Source organism: Carya illinoinensis, chromosome 7, assembly GCF_018687715.1.
Source record: "Carya illinoinensis cultivar Pawnee chromosome 7, C.illinoinensisPawnee_v1, whole genome shotgun sequence".
NCBI lineage: Eukaryota > Viridiplantae > Streptophyta > Magnoliopsida > Fagales > Juglandaceae > Carya > Carya illinoinensis.
In genome coordinates, this window is record NC_056758.1 from 2,045,407 (window position 1) to 2,057,764 (window position 12,358).

General features: G+C 40.0%; 1 protein-coding gene across 2 annotated transcripts; it reads left to right on the plus strand.

The window, feature by feature from the left end:
• Nucleotides 1-2,120: 2,120 nt before the first annotated feature.
• Nucleotides 2,121-10,003, plus strand: LOC122314802 (root phototropism protein 3-like). 2 transcript variants are annotated; one of them, XM_043130401.1, is made up of 5 exons: nt 2,121-2,434; nt 2,591-2,660; nt 3,227-4,181; nt 9,057-9,229; nt 9,471-10,003. In XM_043130401.1, the coding sequence occupies exons 1-5, from the start codon at nt 2,175-2,177 to the stop codon at nt 9,837-9,839; spliced, it is 1,827 nt and encodes a 608-aa protein (XP_042986335.1). In that variant the 5' UTR covers nt 2,121-2,174; the 3' UTR covers nt 9,840-10,003. The 2 variants fall into 2 exon arrangements, with proteins under 2 accessions (XP_042986335.1, XP_042986336.1); XM_043130402.1 differs by having other exon boundaries at nt 2,122-2,434; nt 3,230-4,181.
• The last annotated feature ends 2,355 nt before the right edge of the window (nt 10,004-12,358 follow it).

Sequence of the window (12,358 nt, forward strand, 5' to 3'; positions counted from 1 at the left end):
TTTTTATTAGGATTGGATTTTATGGCAATCGAAGATTACAAAAGCTAGATCATAATACGACTACTAGATCGAGAACAAGCTAACCATCTATCATTAATTAGAGATTCAAACCACATTCATTCAATCTGAAAATCCGATCCCATTTTTCAGGTAATTAAGAATAATTTGAAAGGAAAAAAATAATATATAGGCATACCAACATCGAGCATGTAGGCCTGCACACATGACTAATTTAAACAATTTCTCTCTAGCTAGTTTCGATATTTATTATTAGTTGTGTGTGTGATATAGACTATAAAGAGGTCATGGAGCATATAAAGAGGTCATGGAGCAATGGAGATTTAACATTTCAGCCACCATCATCCCTTAACATTAGTCCTCCTCAACAAAGTGGATTGTGATCATTGTTGTGGAATATGTAATGAAATATTAGCAACAGATTCTGATAATCATTATGGATGCAAAGAGTGTGATTTCTAAATACATAAATCATGTACTGAATTTCCCTGTGAGTTGCAGCACCCCTTACATCCCAAACATCTTCTCCTCGAACTATATCGCTACAAACCATGCGCTAGTTGCAACTCCAATAGGTTCGAGTTTCAATATAAGTGTCCTCATTGTCATGAGTTTTATCTTTGTTCTAAATGTGCATTTTTACCACTCACCAAAAAATCTAAAACTCACGACCATCCATTGACCCTTATAAAAAAATTATTGCCATTCAAGTGTGATGGTTGTGAGAATAAAGGCAATAGCATGTTTTACTTGTTTAACCTATTTGTTCATGGTCCACCGAGAACGTACATCTTTACCATTGATTGTACTACCATCAACCATACAAGTTGAAATTGATGACCATCCATTGACCCTTCTGCCAAGATTTATGATCTCCCTCACTTGCAATGTTTGTGGGAATGAAATTAAGGGTATGTTTTACTTTTGTGCCACTTGTTCATTGGTGGTTCACCCAAATTGTGCCCTTTTACCACCAATCGTCAAAGTCATAAGGCACAAGCACCCTCTCAATCTCATCTACTCTATTCCAACCGACCAATCCAAACGTAGAGTGTGCTAACTATGCACTAAGACAGTTGACACGAACTCTTGGGTTTATTGTTGCGCAAGTCAAGATTTTGTTGCTCACCTTCATTGTGCTACAAGAAAGAGAAAGATGAAATATTTGTGCGGAACTCTAAAGATGAAGAATTCATTGAGTCATCAATTACAAGCAACACCATAAGGTTGTTATGATCATTAAAAGTTTTATCAAATAAAAATCCACATCAGCCTGTTCTAAGACTTTTTATCAATGTTAGACCTTGAATTACAGAGAATAGAACATGTCACAAGTTCAAGTTACATAAAATACGATTCATAGACTAATGTCATGTCATTGACCATAGATAAATGAGTAAAGCTAAGAGAATAGTAAAATACTATGTCCAAATAGAGTGGGCCATAAAAAACAAAACGATTATCATCGGGTCAAACCGATAGTGAGCCACCGTGGCGTTGGATTCGAAAGCTTGATAGAACGTTGTGATCCTATAACCAAATTAGAATTCACTAGTCTTGAGACATTCAGATTAATAATTAGACCTTTAATAAAGATGGTGTGCGCTACGTTGTATTTGAATCCGACACCATTGGGCGTTCTATCTATCTTTAGCTATGCTTAGCAAAGCAATGATACACATTGTAATACATGTGGTGAGTCTGATATACAACAACCCAAAGGAAGAGAACATTGAAATACTAAAAACCTAACGTATTTCAAAGTTAGGCTTCAATGGACATAACATATACCGACATCTCTTCTGTTGGTTTTTCAGACTTGATCCAGCAGATTTTGCATGCAATTTAGAAGCGCAGCGCCTCCATGTATGGGCAGGGCCTTTTCATTTATTCGAAAGCTTTCTTTTCATTCCTTCTCCTTTTTAATGAGGGTTTATACCGATGGCGAAAGGTGGTTCAATGTCTCTATAGGTGGATGAGATTGTGGACCTTAAGATCGTCAAGGTGTTGGCTCTATTCTGTCCACGCTTTTCACCTGTACCTAAAATGACATGAGATAGCAAAAGACAACAAACCTTCTTAATGACATACCCACTTTAAAACAAATATTGCAACAATCTCTACAAGGAGGCCACTCTGGTGCCAGTGTTTATATAATGACTGAATTACTACATCAAGACTGTGCCCATGTCCTAGTGAGCAACAGCAAAGATAGAATCAGTGAAAACTTCAAACAGAGAATGGAATACAGGTTTGCCAACACTGGACATGACAAGACTACAGTGGGAAGCAAAAGTCTTGACACACGGACTTTAATCTGTCAGTCAATATCTGGTGGGAAGCCTAACCGATGTGTCATTTTTCCAGCCAATGTTAGCATGATTGCCGAAGCTATAGAAAGAAGAAACCAGGACTGGTAACCCCAATCCCCAGAAATACCTTCCTCCTCCTGTGTACATACATATATGGATTGTTGATTATGTCCTTGCAGTACATATATATGATATTTATGTTGGAAAAACACATACATGTGATTTTTTTTATGGCAACAATTCCCCAATTATTCATGCAGGATTGTGAGGACAAAATTTACAAGTGATCTGATCATACAAGTTGGAGATTCAACCTTTTTCTTGCACAAGGTGCACTCATTTACTCTGTTCTTGACAAAAGATGAAGAATCAATCTGTGTGTGACCTATATCAAAAGCTTACACGAGGCCCTTAGAATTCCATTTCATGTATTGACCCATTTAAATAGTTGTTTCAGCTGCACAAAATTAATCATCAGGCTTGCAGAATTAGGTCTGAAAACAAGCCTGTAAAGATGCTGACGGAATCATTAACATATAAGGAAATTACGTTTCCCTATTATTGCCTATATTCTGTAAAATGGCGTGTGAATAATTCATTCACCTCCCTTTTTGGCCTTGGAAACTGGATATGAAGCTGTATCTTAACTCTTTCGAGTTGTTTAACAAGACCAAGACTATAATTTTTTAACACCTAAACTAAACTGAGTATCTATGATCCCAATTAAATTTGAGTAGGCTGATGGATCCCCATCAACTATTCATACAAGAGAATCATGCTAGATATTCAATTACCCCAATATTTTGACCAATATTCATTATCTTTGATAATCGTTCAAGATAACAATTCAATTTTAGGTTATTTAAAACTTCAATTAAATAAAAATCTTTTTATAGCAGCTTCCTATGGCCTCAAGAAGTGTATATTTGAATAGACTGGTATTCCAGAGAAACAGCAATGGCAAGAGAGACACAAGCCCCAAAATCCAACTAGATAATCTTCCAGGAGGAACCAAAACTTTTGAATTACTAGTGAGATTTTGTTACGGATGGAAGGTTGATTTAACAGCAACCAACATTGCTCCATTATATTGTGCTGCACATTTCTTGGAAATGAGGGAGGACCTTGAACCAGGAAATCTTATGTCCAAAACTGAGGCTTTTCTAAGCTTCTTAATCCTTACATCCTGGAAAGACACATTTCGGATTTTCAAAAGTTGTGAATCCCTTTCTGCCTGGGCAAAGGAGCTGAGAATTGTGAAAAGATGCTCAGAAGCCATCGCCTGGAGGGCCTGCTCAAATTCAAAAGCATTTAGCTTTGGTGAAAACGATGCGGAGTGCTTGAATATTCTAGCAAATGCTGAGAACTCAAAACTTGAAGACAGATTTAATAATTGGTGGTTTGAAGAAGTCTCATTCCTTCGAATAGATCATTTTGTAGAAGTGATTCGTGCCATTAAAAGTAAAGGGATGAAGTCAGAGCTTGTAGGATCATGTATAGCTCATTGGAGTGCAAAACGGCTTTCAAGGATCACTTTTGGACTGGACCAATTGACTCCCAAACATATGACTCAACAGTTACAAAGGGTTACAACTGAATGCTTGATTAAGCTGCTTCCTGTGGAGGAAAACTCAGTTTCTTGCAATTTTCTACTACACCTACTCAAGGTAGCTCTAACGGCAAAAATCAATTCTGAATTGTTGAATATGCTAGAAAGAAGAATAGGCTTCATGTTGGAGCAATGTCGTGTTCCAGATCTCCTGGTTAAGAATTTTGGAGACAATGACAGTGTTCACGATGTGGGCATTATCAGCAGGGTGGTAGAGTCCTATGTGTCTTCTGTTTCAAGCAATCCCATGTTGTGAAAAACGATGACAATGAATTGAAATAGCACCGAATGAGAAAAACGATCACACACGACACAAGATGTACGTGGTTCGGCAAATTGCCTACGTCCACGGGAGCTGCAGAGGATTTTATTATTGAGGAATCACACTACAAGATGGGTCACAACACTGTTCATCCACAGTGTTTTCGTGGCTGCTCTGTTGCAGACAAAAGAGGCAAAAATCATATATATAGTTCAAACGGCGGAATCCCTAAAACGCATGTTCGCTCGAGCGGCGTGTCGAGCGCGCGTCGAGCGAACTTCCCTTCCGCATCCCGCTCGAGCCCACTGTCGAGCTGACGTCGAGCGTTCGACTCTGCCTGATTTCGCTCGAGCGGCCAATGCCTCCGCTCGAGCGGTGTGGACCAGACTCCACAGTACTCAACAATTCTCCCACTTGGAGACTGGTACACTCACTGTATCTCCGTCTTCCTCAAACATGATATCCTCCACCTCTACAACTCACTGCTCCTGTCTTCATTCTAGAAGACCAACTGAAGTTGCGCACAACTTCAGTTTCTCAAGCGTAACACCCTTTGTCAACATATCAGCAGGGTTCTTGTTTCCACATATCTTCTCAAGTAACAACTGTTCGTCATCCAACAATGACCGTATGAAGTGATACCTGATCTGAATGTGCTTGGTTCTGGAATGGAATGCTGGATTCTTGGCAAGGAATATGGCACTCTGACTGTCACTGTAGAGAGTGCCTTTCTGATTCTTCTTACCCAATTCTTCCAAGAAGCCTTGTAGCCATACCATCTCCTTTGCAGCCTCTGACACTGCAATATACTCAGCTTCTGTTGTAGACAAAGAAACTATTTTCTGTAAATTTGAATCCCATGACACTGCAGTACCACCAAGTGTATAAACAAAGCCCGTGGTACTCTTTCTGCTGTCAATATCTCCAGCTAAATCAGCGTCAACATAGCCCTGCACCTCCAAGCTCTCTCCAGAGAAACATAAACAGGTTTCTGAGGAACCCTTTAGGTACCTCAAAATCCACTTCACTGCTTCCCAATGTTGCTTTCCTGGGTTACTCATGTATCTACTCACAACTCCCACTGCATGGGCAATATCCGGTCTTGTACAAACCATAGCATACATAAGTGAACCAATGGCTGAGGCATAAGGAACCTTACTCATGTAATCTCGTTCCTCCTCTGACTCTGGTGACTGATTCTTGCTGAGTCTGAAGTGACTTCCCAAGGGTGTGCCAACTGGTTTGGCCTTGTCCATGTTGAACCTGCTGAGTACCTTTTTCACATACTCAGCCTGTGAGAGTCTCAACGTACCTCTGACTCTGTCTCTGACAATTCTCATGCCAAGGATTTGCTTTGCAGCTCCCAAATCCTTCATTGCAAAGTGCTCTGACATCTGCTTCTTCAGATTATTGATCTCATCAATACTAGCCCCTGCAATAAGCATGTCATCCACATACAACAGCAAAATAATGTAAGAATTGTCAAAATGCCTGACATAGCAACAGTGATCTGCCTGACATCTAATATACCCTGCACTGTGCATAAAGTTGTCAAATTTCTTGTACCACTGTCTAGGAGCTTGCTTCAGGCCATACAAGCTCTTCTTCAGTCTGCAAACTGAACCTTCCTTTCCCTGTACCACAAACCCCTCAGGCTGGTGCATGTAGATGTCTTCTTCAAGGTCTCCATGAAGAAAAGCTGTCTTCACATCTAACTGCTCAAGAAATAGATCTTCAGTGGCAACCATAGCCAGCACCATCCTGATAGTTGTGATCTTTACCACAGGAGAAAAGATTTCAGAGTAGTCAATACCCTGCTTTTGCTGAAAGCCTTTTACAACAAGTCTAGCCTTGTACCTCTTGCTGCCATCATGCTCAGTTTTCACCCGGTACACCCACTTGTTGTGTAATGCCTTCTTCCCTGATGGAAGTTCTGTCAACTCCCATGTCTGATTCCCTAGCAAGGAATCCATCTCGTCTTTCATGGCCAGCTCCCACTTGCTAGAATTCTCATCTTGCAAGGTTTCTTCATAACTCTGTGATTCTCCACCATCTGTCAACAGAATGTAATTCAAAGTAGGTGAGAAACGCTGTGGAGGACGTATAGTCCTAACTGACCTGCGAACTGCAACTGTAGGAGTAGACGGTTCTGAAACTGCCTGCGGAATAATAGGAATGGGTGTACTGGACCCACTCTCCCCGTCACTCTCATCTCTACACTGCACTGTGACCTCTGGTAGGTCATCCAATCCTACAAACTCGGACTCCTGAGGAGCTACTGCAGGAACTGTACTCGACTTATCCTTGTACATCATTTTCTCATTGAAAATCACATTCCTGCTTCTTATGATTTTCCGACCCTGATCATCCCAGAAACGATAGCCAAATGCCTCGTCTCCATAGCCAATGAAATAGCATTTCTTTGACTTAGCCTCAAGCTTACTGCGAGCATCAGAATCAACAAGCACATAAGAAAGACAACCAAAGGTTTTAAGGTGAGAAAACTTAACCTCTTTCCCACTCCAAACCTCCTCAGGCAATCCACAATCCAGTGGAACTGATGGCCCTCTGTTTATCAAATAAATGGCAGTGCTGACTGCATCTGCCCAGAAAGTGGGTGGTAGTCCAGCATGCAATCTCATGCTTCTAGCACGCTCATTAATGGTCCTGTTCATATGCTCAGCAACTCCATTTTGCTGTGGTGTCCCAGGAATGGTCTTCTCCATTCTGATACCCTGAGCTGCACAGTACTCCTTGAACCCGCCATCAACATACTCACCACCATTGTCAGACCTCAAACACTTCAGTTTCAAACCTGTCTCTGTCTCAACCATGGCTTTCCAAATTTTGAAAACATTAAATACTTCAGATTTATGTTTCAAAAAATAAATCCATACCTTCCTACTATGGTCATCAATGAACGTAACATAGTAGCGAGAACCTCCAAGAGATGCAACTGGAGAAGGACCTCACACATCTGTGTGCACAAGATCAAGTCTTCCTGTCTTTGGCGTCCTGCCACTTTTCAAGAAGCTGACCTTCTTTTGCTTCCCCATAACACAACTCTCACACATACCGAGATCAACTGTCTTCAGTTCTGGTAGCTTGCCTCTAGACAGAAGTTCCGTCATGCCCTTCTGACTCATATGGCCAAGCCTACAATGCCACAAATCTGCTGTGCTCTCTGCAACGGTAGTAGCAATAGTGTCAATTAAACCAGTAGTCATATAAAGTGTACCAGTTTTCTTACCCCGAGCTAGTACCAATGCCCCTTTTGTGACCTTCCAGGTGCTATCTGAGAACACCACTGAATGACCACACTCATCAAGCTGCCCAACAGAAATGAGGTTCTTCTTCAACTCAGGAATGTGCCTGACCTTTTGCAAGGTCCATTTGTTCTTGCCAGGGAGTGCAATGTCAATGTCTCCCATCCCCACTACGTTCAGAGCCTCACCATCAGCCAAATATACCTTCCCAAAATCACCTGCAACATAATTCCTCATTAGTTTCCGGTGGGAAGATGTATGGAAGGAAGCCTCTGAATCCAGTATCCAGTCATCAACTGGACTATGAACTGCAAGCAATAGTGCATCCTGTACTTCTTCAGTTACCACATTAGCACTATCATTCTCCGTCTTCTTGGGGTTTTTGCAGTTTTTCTTTATGTGGCCAGCTTTGCCACAATTCCAGCAAGTTGCCTGCTAACCAGGCCTCGACTTGCTCTTGCCCCTATACTTTGATTTTGATCTTCCTCTGTTTGAATTCCTGTCATGTGATCTCCCTCGAGAGTCAACATTTAGGGCTGAACTCAAACCCGAGGTCTCGCCTGAATCTTTCCTGCGCACCTCCTCAGCCAAAATCAAATCACGAATATCATCATATTTCAGTTTATTTTTACCAGCAGAATTACTAACAGCCATTCTCATGGCTTCCCAACTATTTGGCAATGAAGCCAATAGTATCAGTGCACGTATCTCATCATCAAATTCAATTTCAACAGACGACAATTGATTTGTGATAGTATTAAAATCATTCAGATGTTGTGCAACAGACGTACTATCTGCCATTTTCAAATTGAATAACTTTTTCATCAGATGTACCTTGTTATTCGCTGACGGCTTTTCATACATACCTGACAAAGCCGCCATGAGATCCGCCGTCGTCTTCTCCTTGATGACGTTGTGTGCAACGGATCTCGACAGGGTTAATCGAATAACCCCCAGAACCTGTCGATCCAACAGATTCCAACTAGCATCATCCATCTTTTCCGGTTGCTGCCCCAATAGTGGAAGATGAAGTTTCTTCCCATAGAGGTAGTCCTCTATCTGCATCCTCCAGTATCCAAAATCCGTGCCATCAAACTTCTCGATCCCCGATACCTTCAATTCATCTCCAGCCATCGTTTCTCCTCAGACCCGAACCTGGCTCTGATACCAATTGTTGTGAAAAACGATGACAATGAATTGAAATAGCACCGAATGAGAAAAACGATCACACACGACACAAGATGTACGTGGTTCGGCAAATTGCCTACGTCCATGGGAGCTGCAGAAGATTTTATTATTGAGGAATCACACTACAAGATGGGTCACAACACTGTTCATCCACAGTGTTTTCGTGGCTGCTCTGTTGTAGACAAAAGAGGCAAAAATCATATATATAGTTCAAACGGCGGAATCCCTAAAACGCATGTTCGCTCGAGCGGCGTGTCGAGCGCGCGTCGAGCGAACTTCCCTTCCGCATCCCGCTCGAGCCCACTGTCGAGCTAACGTTGAGCGTTCGACTCTGCCTGATTTCGCTCGAGCGGCCAATGCCTCCGCTCGAGCGGTGTGGACCAGACCCCACAGTACTCAACATCCCACACCAAAAATATTTGCTGTCGGTAGGCTGGTGGATGGTTATCTTACACTGGTCGCAAGGGATGAGGCCCTCGGTGCAAAAAGTTTCCAGTCACTTGCAGAAGCATTGCCGAAAGATGCTCGGTATTTTGATGACAACCTTTACAGAGCCATTGACATGTATCTCAAGGTACGGAAACCTAGAACTTGGTAAAATAGGAATGTCGTTTTGATTGTATATTATAAAGCTCAGTGGCTGCCAATCTCCTCTGGTAAAGTTCAAAGGTTAACCCTGCAAAACTAGTGATTTTTTCTACTGATATTGCAATTTATTGATGGACTTTGAGAGCATGCAACCTTACATCTCAATCAGTCACTGAGAACTTGATTTTAACTTGCATCTGAATATTTCTTTTGGAACCATTGTGCAGATACACCCTCACTTAACAGAAGAGGAAAGATTAAGTGTATGTAGATCCCTGGAATACCATAGACTATCCCAAGAAGCCCGTGAGCATGTGATGAAGAACAACAGGCTGCCATTGAAAATCATGACACAATTCGTCTTCTTAGAGCAAGTGAACAGGACTAGGTCAATGACAGCTTCTGGATCAAATTATGGAAGAACGAAGATGCAGGCAATTATTAGTGTGTCTAAAGGTTTAGAGAAGGGCTGGATGAATCGCAAGGAAGAGATTAAGATAATGAAGAAAGAGGTTGACAAAATGAAGGTGCAACTCAATGAACTTCAGATGTGTAAACTAAAGCTACAAAGACAAGGGAAGATATGCATTAATTAGAAGGAAAATCTCAGCTTTGTACAAAAAAGACATTTTGATGGATCTTTGGTTTTGTTTTGTTGAAATTGGAATCTTGCCTTGTTATTGTTTGGAATTCAAATACCATATTGCCACATTGAGTATGAAGTAGAGTATATCTGCCTTTAACCTTGTTACATATTTTTCTTGCCTATCATTTAGGATATATTGCATATTGGTTATCATTTTGGAGAATTATTCCTATCTTCACAACTTGCCAATTAAGGTTATATTTTATAGAAGAAATGAAAATCTTGGTTAATTTTCCTATCAATACTATGGTTCCTTTTAGTTTATTGGAAGATTTTTGAAGAATAGATAGTCAATATTTTTATCGCTACATCTGATGAATGAAGCAGGAGATGTATGTTTAAGCAATATTATTATATTAGTGTAGCTGCTGGGTACTCCAAAGATAGTTTTCAAGCCCACCAGGTTCAAGACGCCAGCTGATAGATTTAAGAAGAAGAGAATAATACCCTGTAATTTATTCAAGAGCCCTCACTTATGGCGGAAGAATGATGTTAGAGTGGAATGCAACAACCTAATTTCATAAGCTATTATCACTTTGTTTTTCTCAGTATTTGTGGATTATTAAATCTCAATGAATGATTTATCTAAAAATTTGAAAAGTTAAAACAGTGGGTTTTAAAGTCTTAATTAATAACTGCCACGTTAATTAAAGGTGTAAGACAAATCATTTTCTTTTTAATTTCTCCAAGAAAATAAGTGTCTATATAAATCCATGCTCCATGCCTAGACTTCGCCTTTAAAGCATTTATGAATATAGAGAAGGCGCTTACTTTAAATGCAACTGAATGAATATTTTCATTTATTATTGTTTTCATGCACCACATGATTGTCTTTTTTTTTTAATTAGGATATTATTCTGTGAAGTTTCAATTAATTACAATGATGTCAATAGTATTGGTAACAGCCAATATGATTGCTGGACAAGAGCAAACTGAGGAAATGCACTTAATGGTATGACTGACAAAACAGAAAAGGAGACTCTTTAGGAGGTAAAACCATTAACATTAATGATCTAATAAGGAAACCATGTATAGGATCATTAGCATGAATCATTGCCAACTATAAAGCAACTAGCAAGTTTTGGTCTATTCCTTGCACATCTTTTCTTTCTCTTGCTTTACCTCTGGTCCATTTCACAGACAAAAGAAAATGGCCAGGGATGGAAGTGTCACAAGAGAAACCTGTAACTCATGGCCATTTAGGATTAGACTTACAACAGATCATTTGCGTTGGGATAGCCTTAAGATTTTGCCTTCAAAGGAGTTTGAAGAACACATTTTAGGTAACATGAATGAGGCTAGCAATAATGCTTTGGAAGCATGGATTCCTGTTGAACTGTCGATTCATGATGCCAATACTCATGAAACTTATTCTGTAAAGTTGGCAAAGAAGGAGGCCTTTTGGTTCAAACCAACACCATTTCTTGATGAGAAGCAGAGAAAGGAAAAACCCTTTTATCCTTACTCAACAATGATGGATCAACCTTGTTATGACTGGGAAGAAGCCAGGAAAGAATTTGCTTATTCGATTGAGCCCTTTCGACATGTTGTAAAGAAAAGGAATCTCAACTATAACCAAGAAATTGGATTGCGATGGTCAGGGAGTGAAGCTGTTAAGAAGTTAGAATTCTCAGTTTTATATGTACCAAGGTTGGACTTGCACAGCTTAAGAATTTGAGAGGTAAGTGGAACAAACCACAAACAGTAGATAAATTTTAGCTTCATAGAATTTGTGTGCTTTTGACCTCATATACACTCTTATGTATGCACTGCTGTTATACTGTAATGCAGAGCATCCTTAACCTCTCTAATTTTTCTGATTATTCGATATTTTATCATTTCTTGGATTTTACAATGTGCAGGTTGATGCAGGTAAAGCAAAGAAGAGAAATTATATTCAATTAGATAAAGCTTTGTTGCATTGTTTCTAGTAGGGAAGAACAATAGCATGGATTCGTCATCCTTATAATAGATATCATATTGAGAAGTTTTATTTAAAATTGAACATTCTTTTTCCATGTCTGCTGGTGTTATTGTTCTTTTGAGTTTTGTATCCCCTCTCTCGTTTTCACTATTTGTAGGGTGTGTACTCATCACTGAAAACAGAGCTATATTCACATGAGAACTCTCTCTCTCTCTCTCTCTCTCTCTCTCTCTCTCTCTCTCTCTCTCTCTCTCTCTCTCTCTCTCTCTCTCTCTCTCTCTCTCTCTCTCTCTCTCTCTCTCTCTCTCTCTCTCTCTCTCTCTCCCCATTATGCAACCCTAATCCTCAATATGCATCATGTCAACTTATCTGCTACATCAATCCTAGAGATATCACATACTAATATATTGGGTCAAAAAGGAAAATATTTTTGAATGCATTGTTTTGATCAAGATATCCAAAACAGCATGCGTACTTGTATCTGTTATAACTAGCATCGCTACAAGTTTAGCTAATTCGACAGAAAAGATAAACATATCACTTAT

Coding starts and splice junctions, on each gene's coding strand:
- LOC122314802 (XM_043130401.1), top strand. CDS start 2,175: ATGACTGAATTACTACATCAAGACTGTGCCCATGTCCTAGTGAGCAAC. Junction 2,435..2,590: donor GAAAGAAGAAACCAGGACTG/GTAACCCCAATC, acceptor TTATTCATGCAG/GATTGTGAGGACAAAATTTA. Junction 9,230..9,470: donor CCATTGACATGTATCTCAAG/GTACGGAAACCT, acceptor ACCATTGTGCAG/ATACACCCTCACTTAACAGA.